The sequence below is a fragment of the Perna viridis genome, chromosome 8 (assembly GCF_037379345.1).
Source record: "Perna viridis isolate PV_CMFRI_1.1 ecotype Kerala chromosome 8, ASM3737934v1, whole genome shotgun sequence".
Taxonomy (NCBI): Eukaryota; Metazoa; Mollusca; class Bivalvia; order Mytilida; family Mytilidae; genus Perna; species Perna viridis.
Genome location: NC_142452.1, coordinates 48,875,863 through 48,899,040, shown reverse-complemented (window position 1 = coordinate 48,899,040; position 23,178 = coordinate 48,875,863). Strand labels below are relative to the sequence as shown.

General features: G+C 34.1%; 1 protein-coding gene across 7 annotated transcripts; it reads right to left on the bottom strand.

Moving 5' to 3' along the window:
- Window positions 1-1,080: 1,080 nt before the first annotated feature.
- On the bottom strand, window positions 1,081-22,004 carry LOC148610823 (alpha-1,6-mannosyl-glycoprotein 4-beta-N-acetylglucosaminyltransferase-like). 7 transcript variants are annotated; one of them, XM_088596210.1, is made up of 6 exons: window positions 17,366-17,491; window positions 13,359-13,417; window positions 8,785-8,878; window positions 6,239-6,282; window positions 5,171-5,507; window positions 1,842-3,118 (listed from the first exon to the last, which is right to left on the bottom strand). In XM_088596210.1, the coding sequence occupies exons 3-6, from the start codon at window positions 8,873-8,875 to the stop codon at window positions 1,947-1,949; spliced, it is 1,644 nt and encodes a 547-aa protein (XP_088452336.1). In that variant the 5' UTR covers window positions 8,876-8,878; window positions 13,359-13,417; window positions 17,366-17,491; the 3' UTR covers window positions 1,842-1,946. The 7 variants fall into 7 exon arrangements, with proteins under 7 accessions (XP_088452338.1, XP_088452336.1, XP_088452334.1 ...); XM_088596213.1 differs by having other exon boundaries at window positions 1,844-3,118; window positions 5,339-5,507; XM_088596212.1 differs by lacking the exons at window positions 13,359-13,417; window positions 17,366-17,491 and adding an exon at window positions 21,864-22,004 and having other exon boundaries at window positions 1,081-3,118; window positions 5,339-5,507.
- Between the last annotated feature and the right edge of the window lie 1,174 nt (window positions 22,005-23,178).

Genomic DNA, 23,178 nt, shown 5'->3' with positions numbered 1-23,178 from the left:
GGTTTTTTTCACAGCATGCAGTAAAATATTTTGCCATCAATGTCGCCCATTTGAAACAAGTAAATTGCCTAGGAAATAATAAATTACAGGAAGAGATTTCTCACTATTAGATTGAATGATTTGTAAAGCCTTTTTTATCATTTTATATTAATCTGCAGAATAAAAAATCAAATAAACAAAACTTCCTAGAAATGACAAAACAAAATTATATTATAATCATATTGAAATTACAGTAAAATCCTTCGCTTGACACAGCTTGAACAGATGACGTTTTATCGTTAAACAATCTCATAGTTACGGGGATATTGTACATCGCAACTACCCCCCAAAGAACGCGGATACTACAGACACTAGATGTGACGTCAGCCTCCTATTCTGACCTACACTTAGTATCGAAGGTAAAGGAAAACTATTGACCAAACTATACGACAAACGCGATGATTTTTCATTCCGTATTGTCAACTATCCTTTCTTCTGTGGCAACATCCCTTCAGCACCTGCATATGAAGTTTTCATACCACAACTCATATGGTATGCAGGAGCTTGCCGTAAATTCGTAGGCTTTTTTAAACGCGCTAGATTTCTTACAATTAGGCTTCTGGAGCAGGGTTATGCTGCTTCAAGATTGAATCACCACTACAGAAGTTTTTTGGTCGCCATCATGAACTCGTGGGTCTTTACGTTGTATCCATATGCTTCATGATAACTAATTTGTTCAACGTGTCATAAAATTTTGTTCTTTCCTCTTTCGTCAAGCCTGAGCAACTCATTATGTGTTTCTATAAGTCTTTGAGCAGAGGACGCTTACCCTACTGGTGCACCTAGTCCATACTCCCAATTTTTAGTGGAGTCTGAGTCGCTTATTTACTTTTCTTTGGATGTATAATTTTGTTTTTTTATGTTCTTTGTTATGTGTGTCTGTTTTTCATGTCTGGTCTTTGGCCCTGGATTACATTATTTTGATTTCCACTAGAATCTTTGTTCCCTTGCTTTCTTTCATACGACTGTAGAGGTCGCAACTTGTATAGTAAGGACAACTGCGTTTAGTTATTTATTCTGACCAGAATGAAAGTACTCTGATGAATTTAGAATATTTGTATTTAGACAAAATTTCATAGGCAATAAGCAATTTATACTAATTTGCAGAAAATGCTTACAATGTACATGTATTTCTGACTCTTTTTTGTTTTACATTAAACCATTTGAACCTTCTTTTCCTAATGAAGAACCTTATAAAAACTTCATATAGAAAATGTTCTGGTTCCTTATTCTTTTACAGATACGGTAACCACCCAAAAACAAAATCATAACCTAACTTCGGTATTCGTTCATTGCGATCCACATGTTTATAATTATAAATCTATATGTTATTTTTTTAACGCCTACATGTACTTCTGGTGCCCTTTGACCTCCTGTAAGGGCCATTACCCAGAAAATCAATTATAAGTATGAAACCATATGTAATACAGATCCATACACAATAACACAATAACCCGGTCCTAAACGGTTCTATACATAACCATCAAAATAAATACAAGTTGTACTTTTGCTATTTGGCACTATATATGTAACAATTTCATAAAAACCAAATACTTTTCTGGGTTATAAAGTAAAAAATTCACGATATGCAATGATTCGAGCCTCCATTTTTATATAACAAAGTCGGGCCATAACCCCCCAAAAAATCAAAACAAACCTCAATTAAGTTGTTTGAAACTTTTTGTGTGTGTGAAATTTTATAACGATCCATTAAATTGAACCTATACTCTGAAAACATGTTAATTGGACCCATACCTATCATCTATAACCTAATGAATGCAGGCCTCAATTATCTTTAAATATATTCATCTGTGCCAGTCGGAGCTACTCGGCCGTTTTCTTCTGTGTTACGTGTTCGGCGTGATCTGTGTTGATAATCAATACCCGCAGCAAAATGAAGCAACACATTAGGTAATTTCTGCTTTATTTTTGAATACTTCTATATCTCGTATAATCAACCAGTGTTTTTGACCCCTTTTTGCTTCTATATGTAAACAGTCTATATTTGGCGGAATCCTGATTCCTTGTATCATCGAATCAAATTCTCCCTCGATAAAAGGACCGATTTCTTTTAAAACGGTGCAAAATTTACCTGGTTTTTCATTAAACCCAACTTTTAATATACCTATTTCTAAAAAGTCAGTCTTATTTACATTGTCACCGGTAGAAATAAGCAGCCTAGATATATTGATTGGCTTCTTAAATATAATTTTAAAATATTGTTTACTTTTAGGGTAAGAAGCCCAGAAGTACGAATTATTTTTATACACATTTTCTGGGGGATACCCATGGATAGCTTTCATATTTGTCTTGAACACAGCTTCCGGGTGATCTCCCCTAGGCATTTGCATTATAGGGAGTGTCTTTTTACCCATTCCTTTGAATAATCTGTCAATAGAAGGCATCATTTTATTGCGAAGAGACGATATTTTCCCAATGTGTTGAAATAAGCTAAATGGCGAATGAATTGGTGAATTTTGACCAAGAAACTTTATAATTCCTCCAAGGAGAATATCACATGGCGTCTCGCTAAAATACGTCAGAAGTACCGATGAAATAACTTTCAAATCACGTGAGTGGAACAGTTTGCCAATAAATCCAAGAGTAGAAAACTCCAAACAAATCCAATTACTGGTTTGATTTGAAACAAAACTTTTTATGTCGGTCACAAAATTGGGTGCTGATAACACATCATCCTCTAGCTGAATATAATAAGAGCTTAATTTTTGACAATAGAGCATTAGAAATGCGAAGTCTACATTTTGTTTGGATCGCCACTGGACCCTTTCTGCTGAGTCATGCTTTGTTTTTTCAAGCTTTTGAAAATCCGGATAAATATATTTTGGAGCAGATATTATTTGTAACAATCCATCTTCGAAGAACGGTTTGAATTCAGTGTATAATTTGGCGGCGGTGCTGTTATTCCAAGTTTCGTCGGGATCCGCCATGAAAATCACTATGACAACGTCTTTTAACCGGCCATGACCAGTGTTACTAATGAGTGACTGAACTGTTAGGTTGAGGTAGCGATCTCCTTTAAACCGTCTCTTTACAGTCGGTATCCCAATCGTCAGATAACCTGAAAAAGTGATGATAATATAATCATTGTATGCAATATGTGAATCGATGATATCATAATTGTAGAAAATGATCACTAATCGCAGAAAAAATGTCACATCATAATATCATAGCAATCAAATTAGGTTAAAATTCATTAGCCTACTTTCAGTTTATGAAATATAAATTCAATGTATTCATGTACGTGTTGCTACATACAAATATAGCAACAGTACAAAAGTATCTTATTGAATTTCAAAACTGGCTCTGATATGAGAATCGGTGTTATGGATCTTGTGTGTATTTAGCACTGGTTCGCCTAAGAGATAGACATATGGCGGAAAGTATGTACTATTGTCACCTTTCTTATACAGTGCTTATACATCAAGTCTGTTCTATAAATGATTTGGGGAAAAACACTAGCGGGAAAATTCAACTTGGTTGAATCATACAATTACTTTATAAATCGTGTTTAATGCTTATATTGATGCTTTTATATTTCTTTATATTCTTTTATATTTATTATTCTTTCTGAATGATTTTAAATGAAGCTGTGGTTATAAAAACTTCCTAACACTGCAGGTACAGCAATAAATTATAGTATGGCGGAAATGCCCGCGTGCATATTAAGCGAAAATTTAGTGTGGCGGAAATACCCGGCGATCGAGTTGATTCGTTTAACGAAACCGCCTGAGTTCATATGTATGTAAATGTTCAATGGTCATAATTATTTTCGAATAAGTAATTGCTTTTTCTAAATAAAACTAGCCGACTTTTAGCTTTATCTAATTTTGAGAATAAAACTTTGTGGAAATTTCTTTTTATAAAGAAACTATTGGTATTTTGATAGCAAACGTATTACTAGGATATTTTTATGCACAATGTACAAATGTAGTTGTACATTGTATTAATATAAACGTCCAATGTAGAAAAGCCCGAGAAAAATGTTATTCTCTAGTGTATTTTTGGTCGATTCCGTACATGTCCGTAATATGTTTTTTAGTTTTTTTTTATCGAAAATATCTTTAAACATACATAAGATAGTTATGTCACCAGTAAGGAAATTATAACATATCTGTCTTATCTATTGTTCATGTGTGCCTATTCTACAAGCCGCCATCCCGAGCAACTCGGCGGGTGTTTCTAGAAAACAGAGGACGCTTACCCTACCGTTGCATCTGGTCCATACTCCAAGTTTTAGTGGAGTCCTAGTTGCTCATTTGCTTTTGTTACTTTCTATGTATAATTTTAGTTACTTTATGTTCTTTGTTGTGTATGTCCGTTTTCCATGTCTGGTCTTTGTCCCAGGATTACATTCTTTTGATTACTGCTATAATTTTGGTTCCCTTGATTACGCTTTTACGATTTCCCATCCACATTTCAACCAAACTAGCGACTCGACCAACCGTTATTTTATCGATTGTTATACATTCTACCCAAGGTTGCCCATGTTTCATTGTGTGTGTGACGATGTGTCCTATTTGTGTTTGTTATTAATTTAACTGTTACATGTATTGTACTTAGTATATTTGAAACTCTTCATTTATGGAAGAAGTAAAGATTAATCAATCAATCAATCAATTAAACTGGTAACTCTGTCTGTAACGAAGCAAGCTATTAGTTAAACGTTTCGCACTTATAATTTCAGATGATTATATTATTCAACGATCTAATATTATAAACATGTACATATTCTGATAAACAGCACATACATGTAGTTTGAAGACATGGCCCCGCATGTTCAAAATACAAAGACGAAATAGGGGGATACATGTACCACCACTGAATGGGAAAAGCAATATGTTAGAAAATAAGAAGCAACTTTATACCAAGAGAGGGTAAGGGAATGTTAAGAAAGTGCAGTCAGGGTAACATTAAGTTTGGTCATAAAAAAGACCAACAGTGCAAATCGATCCCATATTTGAAAGTTCACACAGTACAAATTATTTTTCAATGCATGCAAAACATTTTGTAGATTCGTACTTTGTGTTTAGTGTAAACTTCCAATACCAAAAAAAACCATCGGGTTAGTACAACATCCAAAGATAGAATTACACCGGCGGAAATAACAAACCTGTCTTGTTTCGAAAGAACCCATACTGAAGCACGCTTGGATCTATTTTATAGCGAACGTTGAAAAACTTCTCAAACCCACAGAGAGAAGTGGGAAGTTTTAGTTTCATGCGGTCCAATGTTCTCGATTTGGTCTTCAACTCATTGAGAAAGGAATTGTTGAACCAACCTGGTTTTTTAGGAGTTTTACCACGCATGATTGCAACAGGGTCAACTTGACTCTTCTTATTGTAAAACTGCTGGAAATTCTTCAGGGAGGACGGAAGTGATATATTCTTCATATCTTTACTTTTTATGACATGTCGGAATAAAGTAATGTTTTTCACCAACACGCCACCCTGAAAGATTAAAAAGATATAGTATTTAGTTTGAATGACTTTTTTTTCTTTTACCAAGGACTCTTGTGTAGAGAGGTAATTGGAAGATCGCCTGGCAATGGCAATCCCACTAAAAAAAATCTGGTGCTCTTCACAAGGGCCTGTGGATTTTACGATCAAAACTACTCAGTCTTTTTCGTTTCACCAAGAAATTGTAATCTCGTTTAAATTATTGGAAAAGGTGAGTTGTCCCCAATTGTTATTAAGGTTGATAACCAAAAACAAAAAACTTCATCATTTCATACTTACTAAAGTCATACTGGCACTTGTAATCGAATTGGAAGCCTCCTGACTCGATTGCAAGTAAATATTACACCTGAAGAAGCATTTGAAAATATGAGGCAGGTTAAATCTGTACACGCTGTAAGATGATTGGCCTATCGAAGTCGAAATTGGGTAGTAAGGACGATTTGTCCGAGTTGTTGCATAGATACATATGCTCTCGGTTGAGTCGGATCCGCTGTACTAAAAAGTTTCTTCTGTGTGACGAGAAAGGATACATTTGTTCGATTGTATTCAATTTTCGATCTCCTGTGCAGTGTATATACATAATTAAACCTCTGCCAAAATCAAACGGTCATAAATTATTTATAGAACCAACCATTAAACGTTAATTTAATCAACTATTTTTTACTTGTGAAGAAGCATAAAAATCCCAAGTTACACAAGACGTTCGCAAATTAAATTTTTACCTGTAGACGTAAAATCTCATCATCTCTTGACAAATTAACATCAACTGAAAAAAAAAATAAGTTCAAATATAAAAATACTGATTTCTTGGTAAATGTTAATAAGAATTTTCATGCCAAAGCAGCTAAAAGTGGGGCATATTGTTTTACCATCGCCCGTCCGTCTGTCCGTACATCCCCTACTAACTTTCGAAACTTTTGAAACTTTGAGAAAGCTTCTTTTATTATTATTTTTTTGAATATTCAAAATTTTCGTTATCGATTACTAGTAATTTATGAAATTTATTAAAACGATAGGATGGTGTTTTCCATGCAGTTATACTATAGCAAAACAACTAAGCCAAAAGTGATTGCACCCATTAAAATTGAACTGTATATATCTATAGTGGGAAGCTCCAATTTTTGTTTGTTTGTTTGTTTTGTGTTTTGTTTTGTTGGTTGGTTTTTTGTTGTTTTGTTGTTTTTTTTTTTTTTTGGAAAATTCAATTTTCACGTTTTTGAGTCACGGAAATTACATTTTTTAATATGCAAAAAACAAAAACGCATGCACCGATCAAGATGAAAGTGTATATATTCATAGTGGGTAGTTTTTTTTTAATCTTACGTATGATCGTATGAGGGAAGGTTTTACCTGCAAAAAAAAGTTCTACGCTAGATTGGATGAAGCCAGTTCTAGTAGACCTCAGTAGGGCGATTTGTATGTTGGCCGATTTGTTCCATAGATACTAAAAGTATTCTGCTTTCAGTTCAATCGGAGCTACTCGGCCATTCCCGCTACGTTATGTAACGAGAAAGGCTGTTTCATTCGATTGCATTTAATTTCCGATCTCCTGCGCAGAGGGAATACACCTCTGCCTCAATCAAACGGTCCGTGTCTTTAATTTTGTTAAGAACTAACCTTTAAATTAAATCATCTCTGTTTGCGTGTGAAGAGGCATAAAAAGCGCAAGACCACACAAAAGAATTAAACGGCACGTGTCACAAATAAGGGATGATTTTGGAGGTTATAAAAGTCTTCATGGCAACAGTGGAACCTTACTGTTATGACTTGGCTCGGCCCGTTTCCCTTATAGGACATTGAAACTTTAGTAAAGTGTTGTATTGTTATGTCATGTATGTTAAAATATTGAAAAAAAACGCCTAGAAATCAATATACTTCAATAAATAACCAAACAAATTAGCGTTTCATTATGAACACATGCATGTGCTATGCATCTTTTTCACAAATTTTCTTGAAGTAAAATTTGGTCCCCCGGGTCAGGCCCCCCTTCTTCGTTATAAATATCTGGATTTTGTGTTTATTCTGTTTGCACATGCACAAGTGAATACAATTCGAAATATTTGTAATTATTTTCATTAGATATTTTAGGAATGCAAATTATCTTAAATCACCCCAAAACTCACATTTAGAATGTTACTGAAGGGATATTTGCCAACATTGAGTGTTTGGTTTCAAGTTGCATAAATATATTTTTTATTGATTTCGATTAAAATAAACTAGTTTTTAACAGAAATGTCAGGAAGTAGAAATAAGAGGCATTAAGTACCAGTACATTTAAAATAACGACACTTGTAATGCGTAGTCATTTTTAAGAGGTTATTCATGCTGTACAAAAAAAAAATTAACACCCAACACACAGTTTTTCAGTCTTCTTGTGCTTTATTTTGCGTAACGATAGTCAATTAACCATACATTCATTTCACTAATACATCACAAATAAGAAGCTTAAACATCAGGAATAAGAAGACACTTGGAATCAGCACACACTTATCCATTAGGAATCAGAAGACACTAACACACCAGGAATCAGAAGACACTTGTATATCAGGTATCAGAAGACACCTATACATCGGGAAATAGAAGACACTTATACATCAGGAATCAGAAGACACTAACACACCAGGAATCAGAAGACACTTATAAATCAGGAATCATAAGAAACCAAGAGGGTACACTTACAAGACAGGAGTCAAAAGGTGCTTACACATCAAGAATCAAAAGGCGCTTCACTTCAGATAACAAAAGTGTACAATTACATATCAGGAATCAAAAGAGTACACTTAAACACCCGGAATCAAAATGTGACTACACCCCAGGAATCAGGAATCAAAAGGGTTCACTTACACACCCGGAGTCAAAATGTGACTACACCCCAGGAATCAGGAATCAAAAGGGTTCACTTACACACCCGGAGTCAAAATGTGACTACACCCCAGGAATATTTCGATATGCTATACACGTATTTCAAAGAGTAACCTCTCATTAGCAGCATTAGAATCAAATATATATGAAGATCTTAATCCAAAACTAATACAAGAAGACTAGTACTCAAAGCCAAAACTATCGAAATAGACAGCCAAAACCATCTTTTAATTAATTGTGCTTATGTAAACGCAGTAAATATTAAAGTTCACGACGATCAAACGTTTATGTTATAACCTTCTCCTTCACTCGTAACAAGGTCGTAGATCAAACCTGTCTAAAGGTCGTTTCCAATATATATTATGGTTAAGGCCAAAGGTCACCATGCATATAATTATGTTCATACCTGTAAGAAGCACATGGAGCAGACAAATCCACCCGAAGATAAACAGCAACAATTTGCAGCAGCATTTCTTAGTTCTTCTCATACCCTTCATAGCCTGAAATGAAAAAAAATTCGTGTTTCACTTTTACTTTTGTTTCTTTGTGTATGTTACATGTATTTCATGCTCTTTGTTGTGGTCTATTTCCTTTATCTTGTCTTTATCTTTAGAAATTGTACTTTTTGATTACCGTTCGAATTCTGGTTCCCTTAATTTCCCTAATATGTATTATGTCTTGGAGTATAAGACACTGACTATTTTATTAGCGAGGGGCGGGATGCTGGGGCTGGGATTATATTTGAAAAAAATAAATGTTCCAAACTTTTGGAGAGAAATAGTTTTTTACTCATCCATTGAAAAAAGTAAGAATAATGATTTTATATTGCTGGTATGCACTTCAAACTTGTTCCCCTTAGTTTTCTTTCGTTATTTATAAGTGTTCTGTAACTACATGTAGTCATATTGTATCTCTCTTTGCCATGCTATTTTAACATTACTATTTCTTTGTTTGAATATATTTCAGTCATAAAAAAAGTTCCGCAAAATGTCTTTAAGGTATCACGACACTGACATATATTTCAACACTAAACAAATTTAGGGATGGATAAATGACCGGATATGCGCTCTTTCGTTTAATACTTCCCCCATTTCAGTGGGTATAATAAAACATTTTGTGGCGTGACTGAGAAATAGATATTTTTGCCGCGTCCGATCTTGTTCTAATAATTTTGTGTGAGTTCTTGCAACAACACTTTCGTGATGGGAATCATGATGTCTTCCCATCTGGAGAATCCAGAGAAGGGGAGATAGTACCCCTGATGTCGTCCCATCGTGGGAATCCAGATAGGGGAGATACTACCCTAATGTCTTCCTTACAACCATCAGGGGAATCCAGATGGGGGAGATAGTACCCCTGGTGTCTTTCCATCGGGGGAATCCAGGTAAGGTAGCTAGTACCCTAACCTTAATATGTCTTCCGTACGACCATCGGGAGAACCCAGATAGGGGAGCTAGTACCCCAACCTTAATATGTTTTCCGTACGACCATCGGGGGAATCCAGATAGGGGAGCTAGTACCCTTAATGTCTTTCGTGCAACCATTGGAGGAATCCAGACAGGGGGAGAGCAGCTTCTATATGCAGTACCCCAACCTTAACATATATTAAGGATCATTAAAATGTATACCTTATCATATTTATTGTTTTACGAAAAATCTCACCATACAGAATTATAGCATTCTTAACCTTATCACATATCCCCATCGTAATACTTCAACCTTATCATAAATTTACAGTCTGTTTTTCCAATGCGTATCATATAATTTGAAACATGAAAAGGTGATAGATTCCAACGGCTTAACCCTATCGCATTGTATATTAAAATAACCTACTCGAAGTACAACCTGACTTGGCTATTCTAAATTTCTTACATTTCGTATTTTTTAGTTTCCATTTTAATAATATATTTCTGACACACCCATATTTTGTGATGTTTTGATTACAAGTAATATTCAAAGTGAATATCAATTGTCTAATATATCTAATGGGTAGTTGCCAGCTCACTTAAAAATATATACATGTACAAAGAGTAATCAAGGGAACCAAGGTTATAGTGGTAATCAGAAGAATGCAATCCAGGGACAAAGACCAGACATGGAAAACAGACATACACAACAAAGAACATTAAGTAACTAAAATCATACATACAAAGTAACAAAAGCAAATAAGCAACTCGGACTCCACTAAAAACTGGGAGCATGGACCAGATGCACCGGTAGGTAAGCGTCCTCTGCTTTTCTATACTTGACTCGACCAAGTTAAATGTAAACCTTAATATTTTTAAAATAATCGTGATGAAGAGAGAAATTCTTAATATTAAAGCCTAAAAAAAAGATAATTAAGCTTGTACATGTATGTATTTTTTCATGGCATTTTGGGAGGAGGGTTGAAATTCGTTGACATTCAGGTGGCAAATCCATTTAATAAAAAAAAATTAACCATATTATATATTTAATCACTCGAGCACTTTATAAAAAAATATAACGTCTTATTAACTATGGTAACATTCAACCTGTCAAAACGGAAGGTTTGCTCATTTAATCAAGATGGTCGGATTACTAGGGTTAGTTTTAATAAATAAATTAAAACGGGTAATTACGACGATTAAATAGCACTCTTCATGTACATGTATGTGTATAGCCAAGGGTAATTATTTACGGTATATATTTAGGTGAATACTTTTACTCTTCATTGTTAGAAAATTTTTGAGTTTTGGCGGTTGGAAGCATTTTCAGTTCGAGGAGTAATTTTGAAAAAAGAAACTTTTTGTTAGAAATTTTGTTTGATGTTTTTTCGAAATTGATATAGAGACGAGATCAAGTACCCGGCATCATACTACCAGTTGTGTGAATTATCGTGATTTGCACGAGTATGGTTTTCCAGATGTGGATAAGATAACCGACAAGTCCACGGGAGCTATATCAAAGAAAACACAACAGAGCCACAGTGACGTGCCGTCAGGGTCCGTCTCTAAAAAGAAGGCTGAGATCAGGAAAGAGTTGCTTTTTGAGAAATCGCAGACAGACGACTGACGCAGAAACACATATTTCACTTGAGAAAGACAGCGATGACGAAGAGATGCTCGTTCTTAGAGCACGAGAGGTTGACAAGCAGCTACAACAGACAAGGGGGGTAACCGAAATAGAAAAACTTCGTGCAGAGTTAGCTGAGAAAGAGAAGGAATTGAAAGGTCTGAAAGAGCGTTATCGATGGGATTGAGGTCTGCAGCACAGATATGTCAAAGAGTTACAAACGCCATTGCTTTTATGTACCGGTCCACTGGCTTCGATATCAAAATACCCTCAGATATTAAAAAAAAGATATTCTTTGGTGGAATACGTTTTTGTCCATTATAATGCAGTGTCAATTATGGCTCTTGAAGAATGGTTGCATACAGATTTTCTTATGTCGTCTGATGCTTGTATCAGCGGATGTGGTGAATGGTTTAGAGGAAAACATTTCCATAAACAGTTTCCTAAATTCATTTTGGATAAGAATTTACATATAAACGCATTGGAACTTTTGGCTATTGTGGTATGTCTTAAACTGTGGGGACCACAGTTAAAGTATAAGCGCTTAAAGTTGTTTTGAGACAATACTGTATCTGTACAGGTTCTTAACACTGGGAAATTCAGGGACGTTTTTCTACAATCTTGTTTAAGAGAAATGTGCCTTTTAGCTGCTGTTCACGATTTTGAAATCAAAGCAGTTTATTTGCAAGGTTCTTCCAAGGAGAGTAGCAGATTTACTATCTCGCTGGCATTTGGACAAAAATATTAGTTTTCTTTTTCATGAGATAGTTCAAAAGGATTTCAATTCTTGTGACTTGATAGAGTTTAACATTTCAGACAGTTATTTTGAATTTAAACATGAATGTAAGTCAACTTTTTCAGATATATTTTGGAATAATGTAATTTTGACAAGTCCTTCTTTTTGTATTTTTTTCAGAATATGAGTTGCATACTTTAAAAAGAGACATTAAGAAGTATTCTGTTTCAGCTTACGCTGAGGGTACTAGAAAAAATCTGAAAGTTCACTGGGGAGCCTTTTTATTATTTTGTACATTTTTTAATTTGTTGACTTGACCCGCATCGTTGGAGACTATTTGTTTGTTTATTCAATTCCTCGGCAGATCTTTTAAATCTGTCGGTTCTATTAAGAATTACACGGAGTTCGTACTTAACATTTACTTGTAGGCCATTCGTTTCTGTCATTAGACGACTTTCATATTAAGTTATTATAGCGAAGTATTGCAAGAGGCAAGGGTGGTTTAACTCCTATTACGTGTCCTATATTTCAACGTTATATTAAGGATCTAATTAAAAAAACAGGGCGAAATAAAGCAAAATTCTCTAGTCATAGTTTCAGAAGGGGAGGTGCAACGTTTAGTTTTCGTTCGTAGTGCCCAGTGAAATGATTGTAATACTCGGTGATTGGGCTAGTGACGCATATTTAATTTATTTAGAATTTTTATTGGATGATAAAATCACTATTGCTAGGAAGTTAGCTCAGTCTCTCCAAATTTGATTTTTTTCAGATAAGTTTCATGTAGTCCTTATTTCGGATTCTATTGCTAAATACGTGGATCAAGTGGATAATCTCAATGTCATGGTTTATAGAGGGGTACATCTGGTGGACATTGAAGAAAAAATTAAAAGAGGAGAGTTTAATTTAGAACAGTTTTCTTATATTATTTTACATGTAGGCACTAATGATATTAACACAAATAAGATCCACAAAATTATGGCAAATTTTAGATTTTTGTTGAAAGTTTGTTTACAACATTCTGATGGATCTAAAACTTTATTTTCTTCTATTTTTACCACGACCCGTCGATATTGATAAAACCAAGGTAATTTGTTCTGAAATAAACATAAAATTAAGTGAACTTTGTCTTAGAAGCAATGTTAAATCTTATAAAAGATTTTTAGTAAAGGGTCAATATGTAGGACAACTTTTCTCATATCGTGATGGCTTACACCAGAGCTATGAAGGTACCACGCAGTTAAGATGGTGTTTTATCAATACAATTCGTCATCTACAAAATAAATAAATTTCTTGTGTTAAACAGAAAGCAAATATATATTAAAGGCTTGTGATTTTATATAGTTATCTATGTAGTGTATTTTTTGTTGTTGATGATAATTATATTTGTGATGTATTATTTTTTTTTCTTGTATTTTTGTAACATATATCTACAAAGTTCTGCTTTACGTTTTAGGCCAACTTCTACAAAGGAGAACTTCATCCTTTGGAAGTTTACTTTGTACGAAAGTAGGGCATGTTGTGGAGTCCGAGCTTGATAAGAGAGCTGACTATCTCTTTCTGCTGTTAGGGACGTAGAGGTTTTACAAGGGAGAACATTATCTCTTTGAAGCTTATTCTACATCAGGGAGTGGAGCATCTCATGTAGATTTTCTTCCTTTTTTTTACATAGTTTGGGTTTTTTTTGTAATATATACATGTTATTGCTTTATTGTAGTGTTTGGCGGGCTTGTTTGGCCGATTTATATGTTTTTGTGGCCCGCCTTATTCTGTTTCATATAATTTCGAGAGAAAGTGAGTGTGATAGAATTAACATTTTCATTACATTATGTTATTATCAAGCAGGAACCAATTTCCTGCTGTTTTATGGCAGATTAAATAAATTATTTATTATAACATTTGTTTGTCTATTTATACCAGAGTAATTGGTTAGTTTTACTAAATAAAACGGATAATTACGACGATTAAATAGCACTCTTCATGTACATGTATGTGTATAGCCAAGGGTCATTATCGACAGGCTACATATTTAGTGTATAAAAATTTTGAGTTTCCCTTCCTCCCTGCCTCCCATTTATTCATTTATTCATTGTTTAATTTCCTTTTAATAGTTGTATTATTTATGGTCATTTACTCAGTTTATTAAGTTTACTTCATTTCATATAGGGTATTTTTTTTTGCCGAATTATATGTTTTTGTGGCCCGCCTTATTCGGTTTCATATGATTTCGAGAGAAAGTGAGTGTGATAGAATAATTATTTTCATTACATTATGTTATTATCAAGCAGGAACCAATTTCCTGCTGTTTTATGGCAAATTAAATTATTTATTTAAACATTTGTTTATCTATTTATACCAGAGTAATTGGTTAGTTTTAATAAATAAATTAAAACAGATAATTACGACGATTAAATAGCACTCTTCATGTACATGTATGTGTATAGCCAAGGGTCATTATCGACAGGCTACATATTTAGTGTATAAAAATTTTGAGTTTCCCTTCCTCCCTGCCTCCCATTTATTCATTTATTCATTGTTTAATTTCCTTTTAATAGTTGTATTATTTATGGTCATTTACTCAGTTTATTAAGTTTACTTCATTTCATATAGGGTATTTTTTTTTTGCCGAATTATATGTTTTTGTGGCCCGCCTTATTCGGTTTCATATGATTTCGAGAGAAAGTGAGTGTGATAGAATTATTATTTTCATTACATTATGTTATTATCAAGCAGGAACCAATTTCCTGCTGTTTTATGGCAAATTAAATTATTTATTTAAACATTTGTTGATCTATTTATACCAGAGTAATTGAAGTAATTGATAGTTATTTAGAGGACTTTCACAGATGTTTGGTTTAGACAGGTTTCCTGGTTTTATTTTGATTTCTGTTTAGACAGGTTTCCGGTTTATTCTGAGTTGTGTTTAGACATGTTTCCGTGCATCACCACATTCATCAACTTCATGGTGATTTTTAGATACCTTTATACCTCCCATTACCAAATCAATTTGTCGCGAAATATTCTCCAATTCTTTTTCAGTATAAGCCTATATTTGTACCCCACTGGGTGAAAAAGCCAAGATTTTTGTTACTCAATTGTTTGACCGTCTAAGCCTCCCTGTGATAGCATGTGTGAACGAACTAAACATAAATCTGCATATAACCCAATGTCTCAGCCTGACAATGGTGCCAAAACATTGTCTTGGACAAATTGAAATATTTATGACTTGGGCTCATTAGAAAGCTAAGACACTATATAAGTGTATTTGAATATACAAAAGCTTGTTTGAAGTACGGTATTTGATGAAAATTGCCAATTATAGGTGGAATTGAAGAAAATATGAAATTCCGAAAATTCCCCTTTTATGAAAAAACTTTCATTATTGTCACATTGAAATTGAAAAATTCGCGCCTGAAATGGGAAGATATATTGGATACATTGCCAATTAAAACTATTGTACCCAGCATGTCTATTGTACACCCTTTATATGCCAAAAATTAATATTTAAATTCATGTTGAGGCATTTTTTATATGGTAAAGGTGGCAATTTTCCACCTATCTGACATGAAACAGTTCAAATATTTATTACTTAGACCCATTTTGAAGCTAAGACACTATATTAATGTACCATATCAAACAAAAGCTTGTTTAAACAACGGTATTCTAAAAAAAACAACAACGGATGATATGGAAGAAAATTCTGAAATTCTGAAAATTCTCATTCTTCCGATTTTATAGTAATTGTCACCCTAAAAAGAAAATCTAAGCCCCTGAACTGATCAGATATTTTGGTACATCTTTATCTTAATTATGAATGCTTAAATTATGAGTTTTACACTGTCGGTATGCTCTGAATGAGAATTCTGTTTGATACTGTGACCAGTTTTCTAGGGGTAAGGGCAATATTTTTACCATTTTTAAAAATTTCTTTCTTGAAAATTAGTTTTTCGTGATTTATTTGTGTAGAAAATAAAATTATCTATCGACTGATACCCAAATTTGAGACGTTTTAGTTGAGCAATAATTTGTAGATTAGGTATATAATAGAATTTATCTCACTTTTTACGGAAAATTCGAAAATTCCATTTTTTTGCATTTTTGGATATATGGACCATGAAATTCGCCAAAATTTGTCAAAAGAACCCCCAGAAGTATAAATTGTGATAATACTAAACAGAAAATACCAAATAAACTATTTTTACTGAAGTATAAATACTAATAGGGTTTTAACATTACAAAATATGTCAATTTTAGCGATTTTTCGGGGGGGGGGGTAGGGGTACATTTAATTCATTTTACCCCAAAACCCTAAGTGTTATCGTAACTGTTTTGGTACCATTGTAAAGCTGAGACATTAGGCTACATGATGATACATATATATGTAGGTTCACTTCGGTTTGAAGAAAGAATGAGTTCGTAGAATTAAAATACTCAAAAAATGGATTTTTGCCTCAATAGCCGAAAAATACAAAATGCTTCAGTTAATTTTTGGCGACAAAAATATTCTTAAATGAGAGGTACCTGAAAATCATATTTTGGTTGATGAGTTGGGGGCTTAGCTCAGCCCACGTACTATGAGTTCGGTTTAGACAGGTTTCAATAACAATCAAATGTTACGATATTAACTGCGGGACTTCTACGTTTACCCTATCTTTTCTCTGAATGAAAATCGCTATGTTAATTTCTAAATCTCAAACATATCTTTTTCCTTCATCAAAACATGCTCACATTTTCAAGAGCATTGAACTGATAATAGAGGTTATCTTTGATTTGATTTAAATTTATTTCCGGTTTCAAAGGTGGTTAAAAGATAAGTTTTTTTCTTCCCTTTTTCTTACTTTTTGTTGATTTGTTTGTTTATTTTTCCATTTCTTTTTCCGTACCCTCAAGGCCTAAAATATAACGTCAATAAGGTAATCCGGTTTATAAAAAATACCATAAAGGAATCGTGGACGGGAATTTAAAATTTTAATAGGGGTGTGCTTCAGGATCTTGATGAATCGTTTAAAGGGATCGAGTGACTTGCTTTTAAAGAAAGGTGTACATGATGAAAAGGATTCCTAAAGATCAATACACTACACTGTAGTATGAAAATTACTATAAAACACAAAACTGTAAACAAGAGGAAACAAAAAAGGCCACTTTACCCCATCTTTATACCGTGTTTATTGCTTGATAAAGCATTAAAAGTACTCATTTTTTTTAAAATGAAGAGTCTTACCGTGAAAAGTTTGAAGTTGAAATCTCAAAATAATAAACATGTAAATGTTCATACACATTTTGTATAAGTTATTCTCCCATCGTATTGTAGATAGATGTGTACAGTGATAGATGAGGTTGATACACTGTCTACTATATGTTATTTTTATATCGTATTTTTATTAACTAGCTAAGTGCAATAAATAGTGTGTCTGAGTTTGTATCTGTTCAATAATACATGTATATGTAAGTATACTCCAACTTTTCAGGATTTGGACTGTCCTTTTGCAAAGTTCAGACGCTAACTTTGAATTGATATTCTAAAAAATAGCCAATTACGTCCGCTCAAGACATTGATTAACATACATAACTGAGTGACTCAAAGAGGAGTTTAGAATGCGGTAATGTGTACAAGTATATTTCACTTGATCAGTCTGATTTAGTCCTACTGGTGTCACTCGTGATACATACGCGTATTGTGATCACGTTTAATACCGGTTTTTGTCAGCTCCTCTCACAGCATATTTTTTCTCAGAAAGTTACATGAGCATTCATGGCAAAATACCAAGTACAGTTGTTTCGCAGTTTTGAATGATGTAATGAGTTAAGATTCTACAAGGCCGTAACCAGGGTGTGTTGGTGGCACGTGCAATCCCTTTCTTAAAAAATTCTCCTTTAGTTGAAAATAAAAGTGCTAGGACCATGTTCAACTAAAACAAATCCGATGGAATTAGTGAATATAGTAGTATTAATCTATATGAAACGGAAGTGCTGGAGGCTCAAGTGTGGCGAATTGACTTCTAAGTTCTTTAAATGTCGATATTGAAAAAAAACTATCATTGCAATCAATCAAAACTTCATAAATATTTGTTAGAATAAAACAAAGCAACAAAAATGATATGATAAATATAAACATTACTAAAAAGGAGATAAGTAACGTTGTGATAAAAGCAGAAACTCCACAAGTGGATTTGATTTGATCAAATTCCGCATAACATTTGAAAGTTTCCGGTGATATTTGATATCCTTCATTGGCTTTTTCAATTGATCTTTGATACAATACCTTCTGTATATATGAAAAAAATCGATTATTTTTCCGGTCCTGAAGCACATGTCCTTCGATCCTCGAATCCCTACGAATTACAGAGGCGTTAGTTTACTATCCTGCAAACGCCAACTGTATAGTGCATTTATAAATTATAAAAGACTGAAAAATTATCTCGAATCTGAAGATATCCAAGATAGTGAACTGAATGGATTCAGGAAAAATCAGGTCGTGTGAGGATCGTTTATTTATCTTAAACAGAATAATTAGTAATGACCCAAAAGTCTTTGCTGCTTTTATTGACCTTAGAAATATTTTGACCTGTACATTGTAGGTCCATTGGACTGGATGTACATTGTAGAAAATGTAGGTCCATCGGGTCGAATGGGAGGATTGACATACAATGTAAGTCCATCGGGTCGGTTGGGAGGACTGTAATTATCTAACTGTATTATTGAATCTGTACTGTATCATGGTATGCACAAGTCACTATAACAAACTATTACTTTGTACTTTATTATTTCTCAAATTACTAATCGGACATACTTTTTAAGATAGTTAGAAAAATACAGACTTACCATCTTAAGCATGGTTTCTAGATAAACCTGTTTATTTATACATTTCTGCGGTTGTGAATCAGTAACTTCGTGTAAATGTATGACGCAATTTACTTTTTTTTTGCTTAATTCGTTTGATTTTTTTCCCTGTTATTAATTGGGTTATAGTATAATGTATGTAAAGTTAAAAGAAGAGGATTATAAACCAGGAAACTACATGTAGCTGTTATTAATTACTCATTCATTGCCAAATTAACATAAGTTTCCAATGAAATTGGTGTTCCGACCCCAGAAGAACCTCCTTTACCCCACCTTTGGGTCCGCCAGGGATCCATAAAAGCGTCATCTAAAGTCTATATGCAAGCCCCAGCAAGGCTCTATACATGGATGTACTAAAATATAGGGTCAGAGATTAACAGGAATACATGTACCTTTTATTATAAGTTCAAAAAAGGTTTTTATTAGGTACTAGTTTTGATTTTCAATGTTGACGTTAAATCTAGAACCAACTTACTACGGACTAAGTAGTGGATGTCATCTGTACGACGATGATGAAGTGCCCGATCAACAAATATCAACTTACTACGGACTAAGTAGTGGATGTCATCTTTAAGACGATGATGAAGTGCCCGATCAACAAAAATCAACTTACTACGGACTAAGTAGTGGATGTCATCTTTAAGACGATGATGAAGTGCCCGATCAACAAAAATCAACTTACTACGGACTAAGTAGTGGATGTCATCTGTAAGACGATGATGAAGTGCCCGATCAACAAAAATCAACTTACTACAGACGTCATCTGTAAGACGATGATGAAGTGCCCGATCAACAAATATCAACTTACTACGGACTAAGTAGTGGATATCATCTGTACGACGATGATGAAGTGCCCGATTAACAAATATCAACTTACTACAGACGTCATCTGTAAGACGATGATGAAGTGCCCGATCAACAAATATCAACTTACCACGGACTAAGTAGTGGATGTCATCTGTACGACGATGATGAAGTACCCGATCAAAAAAAATCAACTTACTACGGACTAAGTAGTGGATGTCATCTGTACGACGATGATGAAGTGCCCGATCAACAAATATCAACTTACTACGGACTAAGTAGTGGATGTCATCTGTACGACGATGATGAAGTGCCCGATCAACAAATATCAACTTACTACGGACTAAGTAGTGGATGTCATCTGTAAGACGATGATGAAGTGCCCGATCAACAAATATCAACTTACTACGGACTAAGTAGTGGATGTCATCTGTACGACGATGATGAAGTACCCGATAAAAAAAAATCAACTTACTACGGACTAAGTAGTGGATGTCATCTGTACGACGATGATGAAGTGCTCGATCAACAAAAATTAACTTACTACGGACTAAGTAGTGGATGTCATCTGTACGACGATGATGAAGTACCCGATCAAAAAAATCAACTTACTACGGACTAAGTAGTGGATGTCATCTGTACGACGATGATGAAGTGCCCGATCAACAAATATCAACTTACTACGGACTAAGTAGTGGATGTCATCTGTACGACGATGATGAAGTACCCGATCAAAAAAAATCAACTTACTACGGACTAAGTAGTGGATGTCATCTGTACGACGATGATGAAGTGCCCGATCAACAAATATCAACTTACTACGGACTAAGTAGTGGATGTCATCTGTACGACGATGATGAAGTATCCGATCAGTAACTAATCAGCAAAATCACTACAGCTGCTATACAGTACATGTATATGTTATAAACATTATATGATCATCGCCATATGGTGTCGTGAATAATTCAATGTTTTTAGCTAAAACGATCTTTTAATTAACACTTAGCCTTCATTTAATAGCCTTTCCTCTTTCATGCTGTGAACTGCCACGGCAGTGACATATGTCACAAAAACGAAAATGGAATGGAAAATGGGTCTGTTTTTGTTTTGTTTTGTTTTTTTTTCAATGCTACGCTGAAGTTCAGATACGTAATGACTTTAAATCGAAAATCAAATATCTCAGCGACCTCGATCTTCGTTTCATAACAACAGGGACTAACTTTTTCAAAGCAGATGGGTGGTGTCCCGGGGATGGTGCCCGGGAAGTTGGTCATTGTTGTTAGGGTGCATAATGTCTTAAAATAACCTATAGATATATCGAATTTTGTACAAAATGCGCACGTGTCAGTTTTCTGAAAATCTGAAATAAATATTTGGTATGTTCAATTCGATGATTCGATGCTCATTTAACAATGGACATCTCATAACTATATTATACCTAGTACACATGTATACATGAATGTACATCAGGGACGGATCCAGTAATTTTGAAAAAGGGGGTCAAGTGTGGTACGAGAAAGGGAATGCAAATGCATTTGCTCATTATTGCCAAAATTTTGCACGAAATTACAATAGCACAATTTTCTATCAAAGGGGGTGGGGGTCGACCCACTGAATACCCTAGATCCACTAATGTACATACATGTACATGTAGTACTCCATCTTTTTTACTCAGTTCTAAGTTCTATCACCAACCGGATGCTGTTCTAGAATATTATAAAATTAAAAGGAGGGGTTAACGTTCCAACCAAGAAATTCATGTGGAGCTATCACTTTGGCATGCCTACATAATTGTGCCCAAATTTTATTACTCCCCCTCCCAAAAAAAAGTAGACTTTGATCTCCACATACATGTATAACCCCTTGAACACCCGCCACTGCGATCCATCATTATATAATTTATCTTTTTATATCAACCATGTAAAATGTACCGATACACATTGAACATAAATTACAAATAGCAAAACGTGTATAAAATCACAAAAATGTAAGGATATACTGTAGACAACGTGTTCGACTTAGCCAGATATACAAATGTAAAGGAGAAGAAAAAAATACAGACTAATATAACTTACTCAATCTATCGTCAATCTACATTATTTCCTCCATTTCTCAATATTACAAAATCCGTTACCATAGAAACAGAAATATAGTACACGAATCCTGCTAATGAATTCGTCTATTCTCTATGCATATTTTTACTCTCCAAGTGATATAATTAGCTTTCTTAGTGTAATCGATGACACTTTAAATATTTTGACAAACAAATCTGCCATAATACATTTATATAGCAAAATTATTGTGGTTGTTCAGAATAAAATCATCCACTCCGGATCAATACACGACTGTAACTTATAATAAAATTATGTAGACGCTTTACAATTAATGGCAACCATTGCCCCCTAGCGGTCAATCTGGACAATGTTCATTGTTAAGCTATTTATTGTCAAGAAAATGGACAATAACTCCAGGTGGCATGGTTAATTACAATAATTAAATTCTACTTTTTGTATTAATTACAAAAGTTTTTAAATGGGATTCCGTTAATTACAGTCAAATCAATTAAAGGATTAAGATTTACTAATTAAAAGTAACAGAAAATGGACTTACTTGTAATTGCATAGCTGATATGTCTCCCGATTTTTTTTTACGGGAGACTCCCCGTTATTAGACAAGAAATCAACAATTGCCTGGGTCAGAATGAGAGACTTAGTCGGTATTTCTCTCGTCTTATTTGTCTTATTTGAATTTTCGGCCTGAAATTGTAAAAACTTAGCAGTGGCGGATCCAGAGTTTTAGGTAAGGTGGGGGGGGGGGGGGCCAAAAAATTTCTTGACCGGATCACCGGTGAGGATCACGAAGTGAGTGTTTTTCATGATTTAACACAGACAATTTTTTAACATTTTTTTTCCAAGAGGCTGGGGGGGGGAGGCTGGATCCGCCATTGCTTAGTTTAAATTCTTGTCAAATAAATGTCGCAGTGAAAAAATGATGGTTTTGGTCCAGCTATGATATATAAATATGACCACTGCTAAAAATTGAGCCGTCCAATGATATATAATTTTATTCTGAAAGTACAGATAATGTTACTTCATTTACAATACTGAAATGCATATAAATATAATAGATGATAGTAATGATTCGTAACCTGGGATATTCAATACATGTAACATGCAATGCGCGTGACATGCATAATCTATATTAAAGCTGCATTTGCTGCCAATTTTATTGTGATAACAAGGTTTTTTTTTATCAGATAAGATCGATAGGTCTGATCTAATTATTTTTCGCCATTACTTCCGATGATTGCCGACAGGACATTCACCAGAGTTAAAAAATACTTTAACCTTGGTAAAAAAAAATAAATAACAACAACGGATATACAGGTAA